The sequence below is a fragment of the Numenius arquata genome, chromosome 15 (genome assembly GCF_964106895.1).
Source record: "Numenius arquata chromosome 15, bNumArq3.hap1.1, whole genome shotgun sequence".
Taxonomy (NCBI): Eukaryota; Metazoa; Chordata; class Aves; order Charadriiformes; family Scolopacidae; genus Numenius; species Numenius arquata.
The window spans coordinates 12,654,085-12,676,130 of NC_133590.1; the positions used below are offsets into that span (position 1 = coordinate 12,654,085).

The following is a 22,046-nucleotide window of genomic DNA, read 5'->3' on the forward strand; positions in this document are numbered from 1 at the left end:
GAGCAGCTGATGCCTCCCGAGTGTCTGCTTATAGCGATGAATAAAAATAGGTGGCTTGTGTAGACATTGCTCTGGAAACTGTTGGGTGATTGGAGGCGGCTGTGTTTAGAAATGCAAGGGACCAGCTCTCCAGAGCATTGCACGTGAGAAGAGCCGAGCAGAAGCTGCCGAGCTTCCAAGTAGAGGAAAACTTTTCTTAGCCTGAATTGTTTGGCAAGGTTTGCTTCTGGTTTGGGGACAACCAATTTGTTCTATCACAACACAAAGTTAGGTTTCAGTGAGAGGCAAAATAGATGAGATTTGAAGAAATGTCATTTGATTCTTGACTTGGTTAAATGATTTGAAAGGGTCAAGTAGCTTTTTCTGTACTGTCGTAACAAATCAGCAGACGTGAAGAAACCTCGCATAGCTGTTCTCTTTCCTTAAACGTAGCTGCCATTCAAGAATAGTTTTACATCCCATTTAATAACAAATACTGTGTTTTGAAAAGAAAGCAGGTGCCTGCTGTCAGGGAAGGCAAGGACGCTTGGTATGTTGATAGGAACCTAACTCAGAGGCCTCAGCTTTGAAAAATACATTTTCTAAGATGAAAGCATGTCAAAAATATAACATTGAATTTGAAAACATTAAAGACGATGAATATTTTTTTTCTCCCCATGTATTTCACAATAAAAACTAGGTGTTAAGATTATACAGGTAGAAAATATGCATGATGAGATTGCCTTAACACATTAACAGTATTTGTAGGTTTATCTTTTTTGTCAGTTCCTTCTGTCTGTCTCTCTTTTCTTTGTCTTATTTGTCTTAGGATGGTAGAAGATGTGATGTCTGTATGTTCTCTGTTGTAAGTAATTCTAAGCTAACAATTCAAGTTTCCTCTTTGATTTATGGGCTTTTTAATTTTACTCATTTATTTTGCAGCATGATCAGTTATTATTCAGCATGAAGCTTTTATGTTAACTATTTCACTTCACTGTCACATATGAAAGCTATTTGAAGATGCCTTGCTGTGAATGAGTTTGAGGATCTATTGCCTCGTTATCTGTTTGCCTACCAAAGAAGATCTTCTTTTAAAAACTATATAAATTTTGTATCCTTGAGCTAAAATATGAACATGTTATTTCTGTCATTGTAAACAAACATTGTACGATCAGGCTTTCGTAAACACTGCATAAAACATTTCTCCTTCTTAAAGGAATAAGTTACCCTAATTACTTCTAGCATCATAACTAGATCATTAGTTGCATCGAACACAGTGATATTCAGCTGTCCAATTTATTTTCCCCTCTAGATGTGGCATTGATTTGCCCTCTACCGATTGAAACCCACCATTATAATTTCTAGTGCTGATCTTGCCGTTCATTGATCAGGGAGGAGCTGGTGGGCAATAATTTTTGCTGCTGCATCTCAGTTCAAACATTAAATCTTTATCGACGAGTTTGATATGCTATTTTTTCCCTCTTCTAGTCAGTAGCAAAAAACGCGTTTGAATAACTCTGGCAATATGCATCAAGAGAACAGGTGGATAATTGGTTTATTTCCCTGTTAATCACAATTTTGAACCAATTGTGAATAAACATAAAAGCAACATTCATAAGTATACACCAAGACATGATGTTTATCCTTCATTCCTTTTGCCTGATTGAAACCTGTGGAATTTGGAAGGGCTACAGTGTCCGTGCTCCCAGTCTGCACTGTGAGCTCTTGGGGGAACTGGGAGCAGAATTGCCATATTTGCTCTTGTGTTTGTTTTAAGGAGGGAGGGGGTCCCTTGAGCACATTTGTAACGAAGGAGCTTTGTCCTGGTGCCTTGGGAAGAGCATCTGCCTCCCCTGTTTTTATGTAGCTCATCCAAAGCGTACCAGCTTTTTTTCTTAACGGTTTATGGGGTCATTGGAGCTTGCTGCCCAAGATGATCACCATTTTAATTCTCATTTAAAGATGCGTTTTAGACTTAATTTTCAGATGGGAAACCAAAGCAAACAGAAGCTAAATAATTTGCTTAAGGCCACCAAGGATGCCTGTGGTGCAGCAGGGATTTGAATTGCAATCAAGCAGCAACTCCGTTCTGTAAACGTGTCGGTAGTTGGCATGAAAAATATGGCAATCCTGCTTTTTCTCCGCTTTTGGGGAATTGAGGCCTGTTCCAAGTGCATGACAAGAATATGTACCTATGGCATGTTTCTCTGTGGTGCTGCTGCCTAATGGGTGGGATTTTCAAGCAGAAGGGCTTACAGAGGTTGCATTGTCTGTGGCTGTCTCTGGCTAAGTGTGAAATGACCTGATTCTTACTGGTATTACCATATTAATGGTTTTAACTTTATTTTCAGTGATACATTTAGGGTGAAAAAATCACCGAAGAGATCCCCACTGTCTGATCCTCCTTCTCAGGTAAAGGACTGCCTTATTTTGATGCATTTAATTAGTGTTCTTGTGGGGGCAAAAAAATGGAAATTTGATTTATTTAGTTGTGGAATTGTACATTTAATAGGAGAAGGGGTTTTTGTAAGGAATATAAGCATATTGTTGTTGCAGTATATCACACTGGGCTATAATCATGAGGTATTAAACTTTTGGAGTCTTGAAGCGAGTATATCAACGTATATTAGATCTAGTATTTGCTTTGGGAATTCCCGTTAGACTATTAGTGCACGTGCTTCAGAAAGTCCTATCTTACAACAGAGCGACAATATGGATAAATATCTTCAGTCAGTTGTCTGAAAAAACAGGTGTAACTCTCCACCCTGGAATTTTTAGATTAGTAAGTAAGAAACTAAATGCATCAAACTGGTGGGCTGGAAGGGAAATAGGAATCAAACACGTGGGCTGATCTACCAGGAACATGTGCTCGGATGGTTTTATTCCTCGCCGTAAAGTGCCGGCAGGTGGTTTTCTTGGAAGAGAAGTTAACAAAAGCTGTTCTGCCTCCAAAGGCCTAAGTGCTTTGATGTGGCACAAGCTCCTTCCATGCTGCTGTTCCTCTTCCTGTTATCCATCCCACCCTTTTATTTATGCTGCTCGACAGCCTAGAAGGGAAGAAAGGGTTCATGACCTCACAGACCTACGACCTGCTCCCGTGAGGGAAGCCTAAAAAGTCAGTTTTGGTAGTCAAAGGCTTTAGTCGTGGGTGCCACTTATGTCAAGTGCCTGACAGATATAAACGGCTCTGGATTTTCTTTCTTCCTCTTTATCAAGGCAGCTTTGCAATGCGAGTGTTTATCATCAAAGAGTTTAGTGATACCAGGAAAATGTGCTGCTAGTGGAGTTCTAAATGAGTTACTTCAACATTTTTCATCAAGTATTTTATACAGAGCTGCAGTAAAGAGTACGGCATTATCATAGAATCATAGAATGGTTTGGGTGGGAAGAGACCTTAAAGATCATCTCATTCCAACCTCCCTGCCCTGGGCAGGGACACCTCCCACCAGACCAGGTTGCTCAAAGCCCCATCCAGCCTGGCCTTGAACACTCCAGGGATGGGGCAGCCACAGCTTCTCTGGGCAACCTGGGCCACCCTCACAGGAAAGAATTTCTTCCTAATATCTCATCTAAATCCCCCCTCTTTCTGTTTAAAAGCATTCCCCCTCATCCTATCACTCCACTCCCTGATCAAGAATCCCTCCCCATCTCTCCTGGAGCCCCTTTAGGGACTGGAAGGGGCTCTAAGGTCTCTCCAGAGCCTTCTCTTCTCCAGGCTGAACAACCCCAACTCTCTCAGCCTGTTCTCACAGCAGAGGTGCTCCAGCATGAATGTGGACGACTGTGATTGTACAGAGGAATTTAGGGAGTCGACTATTCAATGTGATAATGAAAGATAATAGAATTAATTGCCACTTGTTTTCTACAGGATACCACTCCACTGCCCACTCCAGAAACACCTCCCGTCATCTCCACGGTGGTTCATGCGACAGATGAGGAGAAACTGGCATCTTCAGTGACCAGTCAGAAATGGACCTGCATGACTGTGGACCTCAACACGGATAAACAGGACTACCCACAACCGTCCGATCTGTCTACATTTGTTAATGAGACTAAATTCAGCTCTCCTACAGAGGGTATGCTTCATAAAGACAGTCTGCATCCAGCTAATGCTGTATTTATAGAGAGAGGGGGTTTGGTTTGTTCAAGGATGTTGGCATATACTTTGCTGAATGCAAATGGTGTTGTTTGGGAACCCTAAAAAATGGTGCTCCTCAGACCAATCTGGGGAACTTGGCAGTTACGGGGAGCTGAATGTATGACCCCTGAAGTCCAACACTGAGCTCTCGAGAAAGAGGAGAGAGGAAGCTTAAAGGAAAATGAAAGGGGCCTCCAGAGAAAGGCTTTTGCTTCCTTTGGTTAATTGTAGACATGCTGTGTGCTGTGCGTGCTGCCTGTTCTCTCTGTGCCTTCACAGGATCCTGGGGTCTGGTATCGCTCTCGGTTTGTGCTCTTGGATCCAGAGTCACTGATTTTGCCTGAGCCCATTCCTCTAACTGGAATGGGAGAAGGTCCCAGGTTAAAATTCTGCTCAAAGTTTGCGTATTGCATTAAGACTCTCAACATGCCATCTCTCCTCCAGGTTCCTAGGATTCAGGTATCTTTACCCGTAAAAATTATCCAGGATATTCCCTGTGTAAGATTGTTACCATTCACGTGCCAGATAAAACTTCCTTCTAGATAAGCTTATTAAGATTTTTCCTGTCGTGCCTTCCTGTAAGCAGCTGTGAGCTGAAGCTGGAAGCTTCTGTTAAGGGAACTGTCGTTCCAGGTCTGCAAAATGTGGAACAGATATTTAGAATTTAGAAGATGTGTGTGTGGCCTTCCTTGGGGTTCCCGGAGGGAATACTGCTTTGCAACATCTGCTCCAAGGACAGATTTTCAGCTTTGTGGGTGGGAGGAATGTATGAGTTTAACTCGGCTTAAACTTTTTCTTCTTGATCAGAATTTATTTATTTTTCCCTAACATTTCAACCCGTGTCCCGATCTACCCGTAAAGCTACTTTGTGCCATTTTAGACTGGGTCTGAGGAGTTTTTGCCTAATTAAGAACTGTTAAGCTTTTAGGTCAAATGTTTAACATAAAAAGGCACGAATAATCATAGTGATTTCAATGGGGCTGCACGTGTTCATACGCACGTGCTTGTATGTTTGCGTGGCCTGGGCTTTTTGGAAATCTGTTGAGAGTCTTTTGTACAGATAAGTATTTCAGTCTGGGATAAATCCATTTGGCTTTATTGTCAAGTTATAAATTTTAGACATCAGCTTCACGTCGTTTGTATTAAAAAAAATAATTTAAAGAAATATTTTTTTAGAAAATAAGCCCCCCAAATCTGGGAAAATGGAAAATACATGGGAGGAAATGAACAAAAGAATAGTGAGAGATACTCTAAGGCAATCATTTTAGCTATCAAAGTGGATAGAAGAAAGTGAGCAAAGCTTCTAATTAAATGCTAATTGTCTTGTCTCATGTGTGCTGCATCGTATAGTTGGTGTTTCAGATTACATGCTAATTGTAATCAACAATGCTTCCGCTTTTCAGATCTCTTAAAAATAATATTTTTTTTTTCCCTTGACAATCTTGCTCCTGTGGCGTTGAGAAATCCTCAAGTAATTCCAGGGCTGTTTCTCAGGGCAAATATTTTTCCCCCTCCTGGATACTGGTGTGAGTGTTCCCCTGTAACCCAACACGGCTTTTGGGCAGAGACAGCCCCGCCATGAGTCAGCCAATACATCCCTCTTCTGTTGCACCCGCGGCTTCTCAGTGCTGCCATTGCCGTGTTGCACAGACCAGAAATAAGCAGTAATTATTAGCAGAAAATTCTGATGTAATCTTCCAGCTATTTGTGGGAGGAGTTGGAGGACATCACTTAGTAAGTCTGTTGTATGTATTTATAAAAGATAATTGTCTTACTTCGTGGGATATCCTGGGAATTTGTAATTTTGAATATATAGAGATAACCGGAGTCTAAGATTTTGGAGGGGAGATGATGCCTTGGAGGAGACACCTAGGAGAGGAGACTCTAATTATGCTGGAAACTTCTGAGAGCAATGAGACGAAAGAAACCGCGTTTAGCGAGCCATGCTATTCCTTTTGTTTCTAGCCGAAGTATTTCCATCTGTGTTCTGCCTTTTCTAAATTGGTAAAGTTAGATACGTGTTGTCCCAAAAGCCGGGTTGGATCGCGATTGCAAAGCTGCCACCAGCCCTGTGGGTCACTGCCGGCTGGGCCAGCAGAGGACAGTGCCGGGACGTCTCCTGCCCGTAGATAAACGAAATACAGGGAGGTGGTGACTAATCACTGGACGCTGTTATCTGGTATTTCGTGCTTTTTCCTGCAGCGCTGCGTCGAGGAGGTGGTTTCAATCTCGTCGTTTCAGTTTTGTTTCTGCTTTCGCTAGGAAGAAGCTTGTGTCTGACATCCAGGAGGTTCTCGCTCTTGCCCGGCTCCCTGTTACCGTTAAAACTTGTGGTGCCGGGAAAGTAAATGCTGGAGGGAGGAGCCGGCCATTATAGCCTTCTCCTCACTTAGATGTTTTACTATTAATACCTCCCACATGTCAGGTACTGCCAGTTTGTGGCTGTTCCTCTTCCGTGGTTGGTTGACAAAATACATGGACTTGTGGAATTACGGTGCTTGTACTCTCCGGTGCTTTATATTATAAAACAGTTTTGAGCATTATAAACTCACATTGAACCCTTTGAAACTTTTTGGTTTTTAACAAAACAGGTAAGATATTATCTTTAGGCTTGGTTTGTTTTTAAAAAACAAACGTTTTAATGATGGTTACCGTCTTCCTGATACAAACCCTAGTTTTCAAAAGCTGCCCAAATCTAAAAGAATTTTTGCACATACTGTTATCTTAATAGAGATGCTAGTGCACCATTCATTAGAATTTATCTGCAATGGGAATGAAATTATACAAGTGGTTTATTGAATTAACTCATGGGAACAGAGCAAAATACAGCATTAGGACAAATTAATGATGTTTTTAATTTTTAAATTAAGGTGTCATTGAACAAAGTCTTTGTTTTTATTTGGGTGGAGGAAGGAATGCTCTCTCTTGCATTGTGCTGTGCTTTATCTGTCTGCCTCTGTATCAGCTCACTACTGGGTGACAATGGATTGGAGAGAAATGCTCGTTATTCCATCCAGTGTAATCAGGAGATTAGAAGTAGAGAAGCAGTAAAAATTTGCATTTTTATTAGGGTTTAGATTTAGGGGTCTTCATAAATCTTCCCCTCTGTAACTAAAATATGAAAACAGCCCAGTGAGCTGGGTGTTGTCACCCCTCGTTCAACGAGCATACAGGTTTTTTATGTGTCTTTTTATCTTAAGTAATACCACAGTAGCCCTTCTTAATTAAGAGCAGTGTGATAAACATGAAGAAATAGAAATTACTTAATTTCTCAAGTGCTCTTAAAATCTTTTTGCGTACATTAAAGGAAACTGGTATCAGTGTTACAAATTATTGAAAAATGTGTTTTCTGTGATAACATGATAGAGGAAAGTTATCTGCTCTGAAAGTGCTCTGAAACTTTGTTAATATTCTGGCCCCTGGGGCAGAATCTTCAGCAAATTGATAAAGCTGAAATTTTTCAGGCAAATGAATTTGCCTGAAATGTGTCATAATTCATTGTTGAAAATCAGTGCACCACCTGCTTTCTCTCTTCATATTCTATTTTTAATACCTCACGGAGTATTGAGCAGAATGGGAGTAGCCCTTGTAAATGAGCAGAGATCTCATTTACTTCTGCAAAAATCATTTCATGGCCTGCATTTAATGGCTCTTTTTTGTTTCTGTTGCAGAACTGGACTATGGCAACTCATATGAAATAGAATATATGGAGAAAATAGGCTCCTCTGTGCCTGTAAGTTCTCACGTCCGTTTCCATTCATTTGCATTCCCTTGTCATAATATACTGTCCTGCTAATGCCATCAGCCTCACTACCCCTTAAATTAATTATAAGGTGCCTGCAGCAGATTTGCAAAACCAGTTCCTTTAAATTGGCATAACTGGGATAAATTGCATGTGCTTTGTTGCCCTAAATCCTGTAGAGCTTGTTCCACTTTATTATTTTATTTTTAAGCTAACATCATAGTAGTTCTTTCTGGAGTAAGAGCAAATCAGTATTTCCAGCAGTTTAGGGTACAGAGCTAGGTACCAGCTATTGAGCTGCTTTAAGAAACTTTTAAGAAGATGGAGGGAATCAGGAGAGAATACACAGAATGAATGCGAAATATGGAATGCAGTACTATACGTTATCCGTTGTTTTGCCTTTTTATTTGTGGATTTTGATAGCTTGGCTAGATCCAACGGGGGTATATCCAGAGGGAAAGTTAGAAAAATCAAGCATGTGTGTCAGGTGCTTAAAGTGATGAGAAGTTTCAATGAATAGTTTAGTAACACTTTCAGTCAAGGGATGCCTCCTGCCTGACAGGACCAGAAAACTGATTAGCCCCAAAGTAGGAGAAGAAGAGCCGTTACAAAGACTGACCTGTTTAGGTTTTGTTCTTTACTGGTTTCTTCTTTAAAGGGATCATCTCAGTATCAGAGTACACTATATTACAGTCCCACATTATTAGTTGTCTGTCAAGCCATTTGGTCACTTAAGGCTTCAGTGACCTGAATTAGCTTTAATGGAGAATGGTTGAATTGCTTAATGAGTCTTCCTTTTCCCGTTGCCAGCAGGATGATAGCACCCCGAAGAAACAATCTTTATACCTAATGTTTGATGCCCAGCAGGAGAGCCCGGTCAAATCGCCTCCCATCAGACTGTCTGATTCCACAACGCCGTGCTCAGGGTATGTCACTGGGAGCAAATTCAGCTGTGGAAAAGGATGTCGGGGAAATGGGTTACCATCATAGCACGTACACGGGCGGTTCTTCCTCGCTCTGCCTCTGCGTTGCCAAGTTGTTTGTTTAAAAATAGATTCCCATCTGTGTACACATATGATAGAGAATAGAGGACAAAGATACAGAAGTTTTATAATGGGAAGGAAGAAGGACATATATTTCTCCTTCATATTCCTACTAAATAGAATCACAGTGGCAACTGTTTCATTAGACAATGGCTTCTTACTATCAGATACTGAGGTCATTTTCATGTCAATCTAGAAATCTCCTAATTGCTACTTTTCACTTGGCCTTTCCTAGATACATTTTCTGAACAAGGAGCCCAGTTCATAAGAACAGGATGTGGGGGTTGTATTGACTTCCAAAAATTTTGCTTGTTGAGGACATCTGATCTTATCAGTAAAAGTTGTTTGTTGGGAGAGATGTAGGTCACAATGAGAAAGGGGTAAAAATGCAAGTGAGAAATATTTAAGGAATGTGCATGGCGTTTCTGGTGGAAATGGCTTTATTTAGAATACTCCGGTGCGTTGCTTTGAAAAGGTATTGCAAAGTGTTATGAGATATAATGATATAAAGTTGAGTTGAAACAATGCGTGAATATAAAAATATATACAGATGACAGTAATGAAGAGGACTTGCTTAGTTGTTACCAGAAGCAGAATTGTCAGAGCCTTGTGCTCTACCCTGAAAGCACGTACACAATCTTTGTCCAGGTCAAGTTTTGAAGACCCTGAAGCCCAGCAATCCTCTGGAATGAAAATACAACATCCAGCCTCCCGAGTCATAGCTGCCAGCCAGGAGGCACACTTACAGTCAGCTGACAAGTCCAAGCAGAAGGACCTGGAGCCCATGACCCTGGGAACAACTCCAGAGGCTATTGAAATAGTAAGTAATTTATGAGAAGAGTTTGGGAATCATTTCCCGACAGAAATTTCTCGTGTCATATAAGAGGTAGCAAAGATGGATCTCGCAGGAAGAGCGAAACTCAATCTGATACTTAAAGATCTTGGCAGCAGCATGTGGTAGAACCCAAATGAGGGAGGCAGGTTGATGGAACTGATGGAATTCAGAAGGATTTTCTGAATTTTTACTGTAGCTTAACATATTCTGTGATAACTTATTCCAAGTTGATACTTTGAAGTGCTTTTTTTCTCACACGGGCCTTTTTACACTGTGCTTTAACCAAATATTTAAAGAAATATTTTATCGATAAAGTAAGTGGTTTTATGTAAACAATGAGACGTGATTTTTTTCTGTTACATATACTGTGAAATTCCAAATTTTGTTGGTAAAGAATAAGTGCCCTTTCACTTGTTTGCGTAAACTGTTAACTGTATTGTTGTCATATGATACTCATAATGTTAAAATTCGCTTTTTTGATCATTAGAACTCATTCCAGCTTCCAGTAAATCAGTTTTTTCAGTGGCTTCTCTAGGTTGGATTAGAATTAGTGGTGAGCCCTTCCTTGCTTCCAACCTGCACTGGGTACAGACTGTAGAGCATTGGTTCTCAAATTCATGAAGGTTCCCTCAAAGCCTTTACTTTTCCAGGCAAACTTGTTTCACAAATGCCCACAGCACTAGACGTGCTAAGCTATGTGACTGTATATTTACTGAGGAGTGAAAATCAAAAGCAGCTCACTTTAATACTATGCTTAATTTATATTAACAATGCTGTTGATACCATCTCAGAAAACGTTTTTTTATGAGCTTGAATACTTTTTTGATTTCAGGGAGTCTTGGGCACTCAAATCCCAGAGGTCTTGTTTTTGTTGTTCTAATTCTGTCCACCCTCATATTGTGCATTTGTCCTGATCATGTTATAATTGTGAACAGAACTTAGTTTATCCCCAGTAAGCAGCAAAAGACTTCATAAAGACTGCAAAAAGAATCTTACTGAGATTCTGTTCAGTTTTGGTGGTCTTCAAAGCTTTTGGACTGCCTTGGAGATGCCTGAGCTGAACATAAGCTATTGTATGAACAAAACCTGTCGTAACTGTTTGAAAACTGCTGTAGAAGTATCGAGAGTGGGCTGTGGTCCGTGGCTCGAGAGCCGTCACTTTAGAGGTCCTAATATTACTTACTTCATTTTAGTCTTGGAAAATTTACTCAGCTTTTAAATTAGGAAGAATTATTCTTGATGTTGGACTGTTCCACCTGTGAATCATATATTCAAAAATAATCTTCAGTGGGGCATGAAATTACCGGAAATCAAAGATTTGCAGACACGTATGTCGGTTTTGGCCTGAGCTACTTGGGCAAAATCTCTGTTGCTTATTCTACATCCTCCTTCCCCTTCAGACATCTCCTGAGGACTCCTTTGTCTCTGCTGATGCTCTTCTCAATAGGATATCTAAGAAAACCTCAATATGTGATCAGCCTGAATATCTGGATCCTGACTTAGCAGAAAAGAACCCCCCAGTGTTTGCTCAGAAACTTCAGGTTTGTACCAGAAATACGTATGTCACTTTTCTTTAAATTTGTCTGTACACAGGTAGAGGAATGCTTTGTCTCGTGGAAGGGAAGGGGGAAGCTTGGAGGGGAGGTGGGAAAGAAGCAAAATCTGTCCAGAGTAACTTTGACTTTTTGGGAACTTAAGAAACAGAGATATTTTGATTTAATTCATATAATACGTAAACTTAAATACCGTCAACATTTTCAGCTATCCTATACCACTGATGCATATATTTTGCAGGAGTCTTCTGGTAATCTAGCTAATGCAGAATTTGGCACATGGTTTCTTCTAGGAAAAGCAAATTGATCTGCAGAGCAGTTCTGTAGGTCAGGACATATTTTCTAGAATATTTATAGTGAAACTTTAAAACAGCAAAGGTTGAATTGAGAGCGGCAGCTGGCATAAATTCACATAAAATGAAAACAAAAGGAGAGGAGTCTGGAAAACAGCTTTAGCTTGAGAAAACATCTATTTTGCCCAAAGCGTTGTTCATACTTACCTCCTAAAAGTGTTTGTCTATACAGCTACCTCAAAACTAACCGGAAACTGGAGTTTTGTATCAAAGTTGTAGTTGTGAAAAGAATATGGGATGTGTTTGTCGCCCAGGAATTATCAGAATTATACATTAGAAAATAACATTCCATTTTTCAATGTGTTAAACATTTTTGCTGTGTTCTTAATACCTTCTTTTCCTGTGGATTGCTCACAACCAAACACTTGACAGGAGGAGTTAGAGTTTGCTGCAATGAGGATAGAAGCGCTGAAGTTAGCCAGGCAGATTGCCCTGTCTTCTTTCCGTTCCGAGGTATCTGGTTTTGTGCCTGCCACGTGTGTGTGAGTGTGCGCAGACTAAAGGAACCGAGTGCTGCTTTGTCTTTAACCAAGGTAACCTCAGAGTGCGGTGCTGAGCTCTGTGCACCTCAGCGGGACACCAAAGAGCACGCTGAAAGCGGTGCTGCCCACGGGAACGCCCTCACCCGCTCTGCTTACCGAGTGCCGCTGCATCCAAATTAACACAAGGCAATCTAAAGGCAAGAAGTGGGCACTTACCTTCGGCAGGAGGCAGGTTCTGCAGTCAGGCGGCCGTTTGTCTTCTCTCTACAGCAAGATTTGTCCTAAAATGGTTGACAGCAAACCAATTCCAACCCTTATAAAGATGCTGTAGATTTTTACTGTAGGGGCATTTTGCCTTTTGTTGGTATTTTCAGCTTGAAATCAGACACCTTGACCCTCAAAGCTCAGAAGCGAGAAGTTCAATCAACCCCACCTTCAGGCTTCCGTGAAGAAAGGGACTCCAGCAGGCTTGGAAGGGCTGTGGAGCTCCCAAGGAAAAAGGACCCCCAACACAATGTGTCTTTATTCATGAAGATCTAAAACTTTTTTTCAATTGTTACTTCTATGTTGTGCTGGCTAGTGCCTCCTCAGTGATGCTTTGTGCTGCTGTAGGGATGCACGTGGTCCTCGCTGTGTTTGGAAGGGGACAGAAAAGCTCACTGATGCGCTGGGTTTGGTGGTTACCCAGTTGTGCAGCCAGTTTATGGTGCCCTTTGTGGTGCTTTTAACAAAACAGTCAGGCCAAAAATGTTAGTGGCTTTCCTGGGAGGTGGTATCAGCCGCATGGGAGACTGATGGGATGGCATGGGATGACATTTTATTCCAAATGAGGAGAATATGCTTCTGACGTGTTCTTCTCCAGTGATCTTTCTCTTCTTATGGTATCCATTTATAGGTCAGTGGGAAGTCTTTTGCCTGGTTCTGTATCATCTTAGTTCATTGCAACGTAACAACATTTGGGCTGGTTGTAGGGTATTGCTGGTTGTAGGGTATATGCAGAATTGCTTTGAAGCTCTAAGGATCAGTCATTAAGTAGCTAGTTCATAAAACTAAAGATTATTTTTTTTTTTAGATTAACTGTACTTTTATGAAAAAATAATGATCTTATTTGATTTATTTTGCTTACTTTAAATAACTCACGAGCCAACTGTTTCCATGGTGCACATACACTTACCAAAGTAAACTCATTCCCTGCGTGTTTATGGGTGTTTTAAAGTACGTGGCTACAATCTTTTATTTAATCAAGGAAAACATGCCGTTGTTGTCATTAGAAACCAAGATTAGCCTTTTAACTAAATGAGTGAAAAAATTAGCTTTCCTGCTTGCGTAGTGGCCTGTGTGTGACGGTGTCCCCTTGCTCCGTCGCCCTGAGAGGTGGGTGTCAGAAGAGGGCGAGGTGGGATCCTGTCTACATCCTCTCTACCTCCTTATCTTCTCTCTACCTCCTTGTCCTCCCAGCACTTTGCTGTCACCTGCAGCTTTCATAGAATCATAGAATCATCTAGGTTGGAAAAGACCCTTAGGATCATTGAGTCCAACCATCTACCCTACTCTACAAAGTTTTTCCCTACACCATATCCCCCAACACCACATCTAAACGACTCTTAAACTCATCCAAGGATGGTGACTCAACCACCTCCCTGGGCAGCCTGTTCCAGTGTCTGATCACTCTTACTGTGAAGAATTTCTTCCTAACGTCCAGTCTAAACCTACCCTGTTGCAACTTGAAGCCATTCCCTCTTGTTCTATCGCTATTTGCTTGTGAGAAGAGACCAGCACCAACCTCTCTACAATGTCCTTTCAAGTAGTTATAGAGAGTGATGAGGTCTCCCCTCAGCCTCCTCTTCCTCAAACTAAACAGTCCCAGCTCCCTCAATCATTCTTCGTACGATTTATTCTCCAGGCCCTTCACCAGCTTCGTGGCCCTCCTCTGCACCTGCTCCAGCACCTCGATATCTCTCTTGTATTGAGGTGCCCAAAACTGGACACAATACTCCAGGTGTGGCCTCACCAGTGCTGAGTACAGGGGGACAATCACCTCCCTACTTCTGCTGGCCACACTATTTCTAATACAAGCCAGGATGCCGTTGGCTTTCTTGGCCACCTGGGCACACTGCCGGCTCATGTTCAACCGCTTGTCAATTAGAACGTGTCAATTTCACGTCCTCCAGCACCGGGAGACCCTCAAGATCAAACCCATAAGTATACCTAGATGCTCTTCACAGGTTATACAAAAAGCTTCTGTCAGACACCTGCGAACCACAGAATGGTTTGGGTTGGAAGGGACCTTAAAGGTCATCTAGTTCCAAGCCCCCTGCCCTGGGCAGAGACAAAATTGTGCTATTTTAGACTGGAGAAAATAGGTTAATGTGTTTGTGAATTCTTGTGTGTTACCCAGGGAAGATTCTGAGCTGCGCAAATATTAGAGGATGTATTTGATTATGTGGAGTTACATTTTAAAGATGCTTTTTAACATCATTACAGCATTTTCTTTTATATAGGACAAGTTTATGAGCTCCTTGGAACTTAGAAAAGGGAAATTGATTTCATGTGAATTTTTTGAAAATTCTAGTAATTTGTATGACAAAGATAGCAAAAATGATAAGCAGAGATGAGGAGAGAAAAATAAGCAAAACTCCACCCTGTGACAGAGAATCGGTACCATTTTGAGGTTCACAAGGCCCCGTGTTGGTCCGGTCATAGGAATGCTTCTCTCGGAACACCGTGGGTGTTTTGTTAGACTGGGAAGGACTTTTGTCCTTGCATAACTTTGCTACTTCAGTGGGAGGTTGCTGATGTAAAATTAGCCCGTGATGACAGCCCTTGTGACCTGCAGTGACTGATGGCCTGGATTAAGTATAATAGGATCCACCAGACAACGGCAGTGACTTAAATTTGGACGCGAACTGGCAGCATTCCCTCCGGGTTGGCCGGCCTCCATTCTTTTCTTAACGTTGTATAATTACACTTAACATTTGCTAAACCATTACAGGATGGGGTAATAAGAATAAGGTGTTAAATAAAGACATAAGAACCAGTTATGGCAAGTTAGGTCACCTAAAAATACAGATTAAATACAAACATTTTCTGCTCGTACTAGGGCTGAGAATAAGGATGTGCGGTTTGTTGTTCTCAGGCAGAGGGAAATTCTTTGACCGCTCCCAAACTTCTTGTCAGACACTTCAACAGCAGGACTAGTCGTCTGGTTTTACATTGCCAAAGATTCCTTTCTTCCAGCATTGAGCTGAATTAACAGTTCTCTATTAAACAGTCTCAGTTAGGATGTCCTGTGGCCATTTTTTTTATAGATGCAGCTTGAACAGAAGTAGATAGGGTTTATGTCCACCACCCTACAGAGGCTGAGGCGATGTAGAGTTGGATGTTGAGGTGAGATCCAAGGAAAGGAGAGAAACTGAAAGGAAAGGCATAGGCACAAATGGGATCACGGCTTTGGGGGCTCTCATGGTATTGAGGGAGGAATATTTCCTTCAAACATTCAAACCATTCAAAACCATTTCTTTTCCCATTCAAACCATTTCTTCTAGTAAAACTTTACAAGCTTGGAACTTATGCTTGGATTTTACTTGCTTTTCAATATATTTGCAAGCACAAATAGGTCTTGTTTTGCCTCCATTGACCTCTCTGCACACACATCATTTAATTAAAAGAGTAGACCACTTGATACACACCCAAGCAGTATTTGAGTGCTTGTAAAGGGCAAGCTAATTTTCAGCAGGGCTAAATGCATATTCTTCTAAACAGGACGACAAAAACTAGTTTTCATTTTCATTGCCGCGCCTTTCTCTATTTTCTTTCGCTTTGACCTTCTCGAAGGGAGGAACCTGCAGCTGGTTAATGGATGTGCATTTATTCCCTGTCTGGTCCGATATCTGGTTTCTGTGAAAGATGCCGGGAAGGGAAGAGGGAAGTGCTCTCAAATATTTACACTAAGACTGCAGTGACCTACATTTAGCAGTAATTCCCCTGCAGACTCTAATCTTTCTGCGCGAGGTTCAGCGACTTACAAATCCCTACGCTTATTATTACCCCAATTAACTGCTTACCTTCTCAGCAATTAGGTGTTGAAGAACTGACAGAGTTATTTTGGGTAACACCATCATCCTGTTGGTCAGGGTATATTACTGTCTCAGAATAGGAATATTTGGAGGCAGCAAATAACAGTTGCTAATTATGCATCAGTATGGAGCTGTGTAAAATTGGCTTTTGAAGTGAAACCACGAGGACTTTTACTGGTTGGTGCTGCCAAAGAGCCCGGCTGTGACTGGTGTGAAGTGTTTCCAGAGCTAGGACAGTACTGGTCAGACCACTGCTGCAAGCTTTTCTGCTCAATGGTTAAATTCCAAGAGTTTTTACAGCCATCTTTGGAAATTTTAAGTTGTTTTGCATGTCACTATTGCTATTCTTTTGTACAATTTACTCAAATGCAAGAGAAGATAGAGAAAACATAACTATATTAGTGAGTGTTGAGCACTATATAAAAAACATACATGTGTGTATTAAATGCTTTAAATGTTCCTTTTTCTTTAAAAATTTTATCATCCTGGCAGTTACTTTGACACATTTTTATATGAGCTTGAGGAAATTTGTGTTTCTTTCGCCACGATTAATATTTTCCAGCAATCTCTTTAGGAGCTCCAGCAAATTAAGCTGCAGGAGGCTTTTGAAATGTGATACACGCGGTTTAACAGATTGATCCTCAGGATGGCCTTTCTTTCGAGGGCAGCTTTGATGATCTCTTTTTTATCTCTTGGTTTTTCTTGCCTTGTGTTTGAGAAATTAAAGTAAGGTGTTTTTTTTTTTTTTTAAGTTAGGATGTTGAGTTGAGCCAGCAGTAGTCTTAGTTACTGGCTGTTTTACCTTAACTCAGATCTGTGGAGAGCACCATGTGGTTTTGTGTTTATGCGTTTACGTAGATGGCTGAGCTTGTGTCCCAGATGTATTTTTTTCCTGCCTAGTTGTTATATATTGGGAAATACTTTCAGGAACACAGGCTGTGTACTTTTGATAGATCTTGTGATGCTTTTTGCTCAGGTAGGAGAATCCACTGGATTTGAGGTTGCACCTCCTAATTCTGTTAGAATTAATCATTATTTTGTGTTTATGGTTAAATGTTAAACCTGGTCTGGTGGGAGGTGTCCCTGCCTGTGCCAGGGGGGTTGGAACTGCATGATCTTTAAGGTCCCTTCCAACCCAAACCATTCTGTGATTCTATGAAATCCAGATGTAGATCTGCTGTGGATAGCGTCTAAAAATGTGGGTTTTTTTGGTTTAGCATCTTCCTAACCGTCTTTTATAACCTCCTTGATTTTAATGCGCTGCAACTTGGATTGTTGGCACCTGGAGTGTTGTTTGCAAGACCTTGCATCTCAGTGTCCTGTGCCTCCTTTTTTTTGCTCTCTTCCTCATTTCACTCGCTGCTCTTCTCCCCAGTTAATCTGGGCCGCTGACATGAGCAAAACTGGCAGCTGCAAATGAAAACTCATTTAACTCACTAATCGCATGCTAAATACCAGTGGGGCAGCAACCCCACCTGTGTATTCTGTGATTCCCTGAGTCTGTATGATGTTCACACTTTTTTATGATAGATACAGTGTATTGGCAGATCAGACCTAAGAAAGTGAGCTGTCCTCTTGCTTCTGGTTTCTTGATGTATTTTCATGAAAACAGAATTCCCCTTAACAAGCTCTCTGCCTCCAAGTCTAATTTCCTCTGCGGACGTGCATTTCTTGAGGAGGTTTTGATGAAATTTCTGCATCAGAAAGCATTAAATTTTCTAATATAAGACCTCAAAATATTGCTGGCAAAGTGCTTTCTTTATTTTCTCTCTCTGAGGGTAATATGGCTCTCTTGGCGCTTACTATGGAGCTTAAATGTGTATTTTAAGATCGCTAAATTCAAAGTTCCTTGTCGGTGTTATTGCTGTCTTAATTTAGTAGTGCACAGGATTCTAGTCCTAGCTCAGGACCCTGGTGCCTAGCACTGCACCCAGAAAACATATTAGCTAAACACGTATTTAATGGTTCATTTCTTTGTATTTAAAAAAACAAACACACAGAGAGAACCTGCTATCCCAGCAGATGTTTCCATCTCTAAAAGTGCCCTGTACTCCCGGATCGGCACCTCGGATGCAGAAAGCACCGCGGCTCTTCTTTACCCCCAGCAAGACTTAGACTCCGCACTACGACTGGCCAGAGCAGAGGTAATTTTCTTCAGAATTTGGAAAAGGAAATGTGTGCCCCTTGTGGTTTACTTCTTTCCTGTTTTCTCCCGAATGATTCATATCACGAACACTTGTTCTATTCTTAAAACCGTCCTCAGCCACGCTAAAACCACGCTAGAGGCTACCAAAGCAAAAGGCGCTACCCTGTAAGTTTTACTTTCTTTGACATAAGTGAAAAGCAAACATTAGATGAAAAGAAATGTTTTTTGTTTTTAGCCTTAACTGTACTATGTGCGTTTTGACATTGCTATGTAATTTTATAAAATTTGTAAGATGCCAGAAATAGGAATAAAATTGTCTTTTACAAAGATACATATAAGATTACTCTGGCTAAAAGTAATAAAAAATGGGTACAATCTAGTGTTAGAGTATTCCAAACTTTATGATAGATTGTGTGAACACGAGGAGCACAAAGGAACCCAGTCCTTTGGGTATAAAATGTCATGGACAGTCAGCCCTAAATATTCATGCAGAAGCAGTAGAACCCCCTTAGAGGACATGGGACCATGTCCTGAAGTATTTCAGGTTGGGCACCAGGTCAAATCAGACAAAGTGTAGTGTAATATAGTATTTCCTGAAAAGTGTCTCGGCATAATCAGGAATGAAATACGGAACACGAACATTGCAGCTACTCTCCTAAGTTAGTTTTTCAAAACTTTAGTGTGATTTCACATCTGAACTTTCTTAATTGCACTCTGAAAAAGGAAGAAATCACTGGGGATGCTTATATTTGAAACCATTATACATTTGAAAACCATACCTCTGTTAATTAGAATTTGATATTAAATCAAATATTTTACACTTATTTAATTTCCTCTTTAATGGATCACTTGGTTTAACTCTTTTTTTCCCCTTTGCCTTCTTCATTTCAGATTGTGGCCAAGGAAAGAGAAGTGTCTGAGTGGAAGGAGAAATATGAAGAAAGCAGAAGGGAAGTGATGGAAATGAGGTGGGTTATTAACTTGTTGCTAATAGCAGTGGCAGAGAGTCTCGTTTCGGTCTCATTGCGCAGAGTACCATGACTGTACAACTATTCTGCTTGAATTTGTTTAGTTGTTTTTAACTTCAGGCTTTGGATTGATCCGAAACGGGTACTTTGTCTTTGCTCTGTATGGTGGGTGGGCACCATTGTTAAGGGTAATCACTGAAAACTTCTGTGTTACCAATCTCATAAGAGGGCTCTTCATCTAGGCTAATGTAAGGGAAGAATTTCCTCCAGTTTGTGCTGTGGATTCACACATGGATTGCCTGGTGGGGTTTCTGTTTCCTGGCTGCCTGCAGAGCTGGCAGAGGTGTGCACATACTGATGTAAAATTCACTCTCCACAAGGAGTTTTGCCAGCAGAAGAAAGAATGTGGAGGTTTGCAGATAGGTGTGAGTAGAACAGGCTTCCTCCAGGACATTATTGTAAAAAGTTTCTTTAACAATAGAATACAAACCCCCACTTGCCAGTAGAAAAACATTTCTTGCGAAGGAACCACTATGTCCTCTGAGTGTTGGCTTTCAAGGAGATTCTACACCCTTTTCTTTAAACTGAGCTGATTTTTTAATTACTGCACACACCAAGCCTGATTTCAGTTAAGCAATTTGGATTTTGCTGCTTCATTTGAGAGCTGATAGAAGGACCCTGAGCTTTTGAGTTTCTTCTAGTGTGACCTGCTCATTGTCCTGAATCTGAGAAAGTCATCATTTGAGGAAGAGATTGTGTAAAAAATATTTCATGGAGTCTTTAAAGCCTGTTATTTTCTACCTTCAGACAGAAAAACACCTCCCTCCTTAACTCAAAAATAAAAGGAAACTGTCAGATTATTTTAGTGTCCTTCTTTACAGTAATAGTTTCTGCTCTTGCTTCTGAGACTGCATTTTTTTCAAAGTCACTTCTGTTCTAGCACCAGCTTCTTCCCAGAATTAAATGTCTCGGTGGTTTAAAGCTAAAGCCGATGAACTGTATCAAGTGATGACCTGCCTATGCAATTCCTGCTTATATCCGGGAAAGCTCTACTTAGGGAGTAATGGGAGAAAGGAACTGTGGTGCAGAACTCTGCAAACGCTGGCAGGGATGCCAGGAGTCCCACATGGCAGATTTGAATAGCGGCAGCACAGAGCTTCGGGCCAAATCATCTTCAGAGAGGGACCTGCAGAGGGCGAGGGCAGCCGCTTCATTGCTTTCGGAAAACCATCTCCCCGTGCCCAGCTGAGTTCTCTCTCCTCCCTCGCGCTCTGCTCGGGAAAGGGAATAAAACCCTGGCGTAGCCCTCAAATGCGTAGTAAGGCAAAACAGAAAGGAGCTGCTGCAAGCGAGCAAACGGAGGAGTGAACAAAATTTGGAATTGTGTAAGGAACATCTCGGCATTCAGCACACGCTCAAGCGCGGTGCTTGGTCTGTTCTCTAGAAACCACCTGGGTGCGAAGGGGCACTGACAGGGGGTGCTTATTCCTTCATGAAAGGGGAGCAGGGAGCGACACAGAGCAGCTGGCACACAGCTGGCACCTTCATCCTCCTCACAGTAATTTCCTTGTGTGTCTACACCCTCAGTAAAATGTGATTTGGAAAAAAAACACATTATCTAAGCCAAATTTCCCACAGGCACATCCCTAGAACACGTGGGTGAAAAAAAAAAAAAATCTGATTAATATTGTCATGAAATGATAAAATATGCATGTGTGCACAAAGAAAGATTTCTCTTGGAAGATTAAATGTTCAAACAGTCTGTGTGTAGTAAATTAGAGATGCAGCAATTAGGTGTGACATAACGATAAGCAAGGAGTGAAGGGATTATCTAGATTTGCAAGCACAAAAGCATCACTCTCCACAGGAGGAGAAGCAACGCTTCTCTACCCAAGTCCTACGTGCTCTACTTAGAATATCCTGGGTTCAGTTAATCCAGAAAAATGTCAGACTGGAGAAAATTCCACTCCAGAGAACAGTAGCCAAGATGAGAAGCTGTAAAAATGTAATAACTATTGAAGAGCTAAACCGGGGCAGGCTATACCGTTATCCAAGGGTACAACCTGAGGCAAGAAATATGGAAATATGGTTATTTGGAGGTCTGATTGATTATTAGTAAGGGAAGTCAAGCAGATGACCTCTGAGATCCTTTGTAGCCCTGGATTTTGGTGTTTTTATGACTTAGGAAAATGCAGGAAGTCAATAAATAGACTGAATTTCGAAAATACCAAAAGTGAAGGCTGTGCAGTTTGTCGAGCTGGGGTTAAGATGTGCCATCGCAGAGAGGAATGATGTGACCAGCATCCTTTGGTGCCACAGCCATAATGACCCTTATTTAGGCTGCTTGACGGAAAGAGGCCTTTGACATCAGTCTGGAACAAGATTTCACTTGACTACCTTGCTTTCCAAATCTAATATTATTAAAATGAATATGCCATTGCAGTATCCACTTCTGTTGAACAGCCACATGATTCATGAGGCTGGATAGAATCATAGAATTGTCTAGGGTGGAAGGGACCATCTAGTCCAACCATCAATCTAACTCTGATAATGCAGAGAATGTGGTACCTACTGGAAACTAGTCTAAGATGGTAAAAATAAGAAATAGATAACGTTATTCCTCTTTGCTGCCAACTTCCCTGGTGCAGCCTGGGCTGGGAAGTGCCGAGGTGTCTAACTGTCTTTAATGTCATGTTCGTTGCCCTAAGTCCTTGACTTTGTTTTCTGGGAT

General features: G+C 41.2%; 1 protein-coding gene across 1 annotated transcript in view; it reads left to right on the forward strand.

The window, feature by feature from the left end:
* Window positions 1–22,046, forward strand: part of TACC2 (transforming acidic coiled-coil containing protein 2) — a 128,877-nt gene that overhangs the window by 96,165 nt on the left and 10,666 nt on the right. Inside the window, exons 9-18 of the mRNA XM_074158964.1 lie at window positions 809–844; window positions 2,331–2,391; window positions 3,848–4,055; window positions 7,789–7,850; window positions 8,670–8,785; window positions 9,551–9,722; window positions 11,138–11,278; window positions 12,016–12,096; window positions 18,202–18,345; window positions 19,239–19,315. Of these exons, the coding sequence (XP_074015065.1) occupies window positions 809–844; window positions 2,331–2,391; window positions 3,848–4,055; window positions 7,789–7,850; window positions 8,670–8,785; window positions 9,551–9,722; window positions 11,138–11,278; window positions 12,016–12,096; window positions 18,202–18,345; window positions 19,239–19,315 (1,098 nt within the window). The remainder of the gene's footprint in view (window positions 1–808; window positions 845–2,330; window positions 2,392–3,847; window positions 4,056–7,788; window positions 7,851–8,669; window positions 8,786–9,550; window positions 9,723–11,137; window positions 11,279–12,015; window positions 12,097–18,201; window positions 18,346–19,238; window positions 19,316–22,046) is intronic.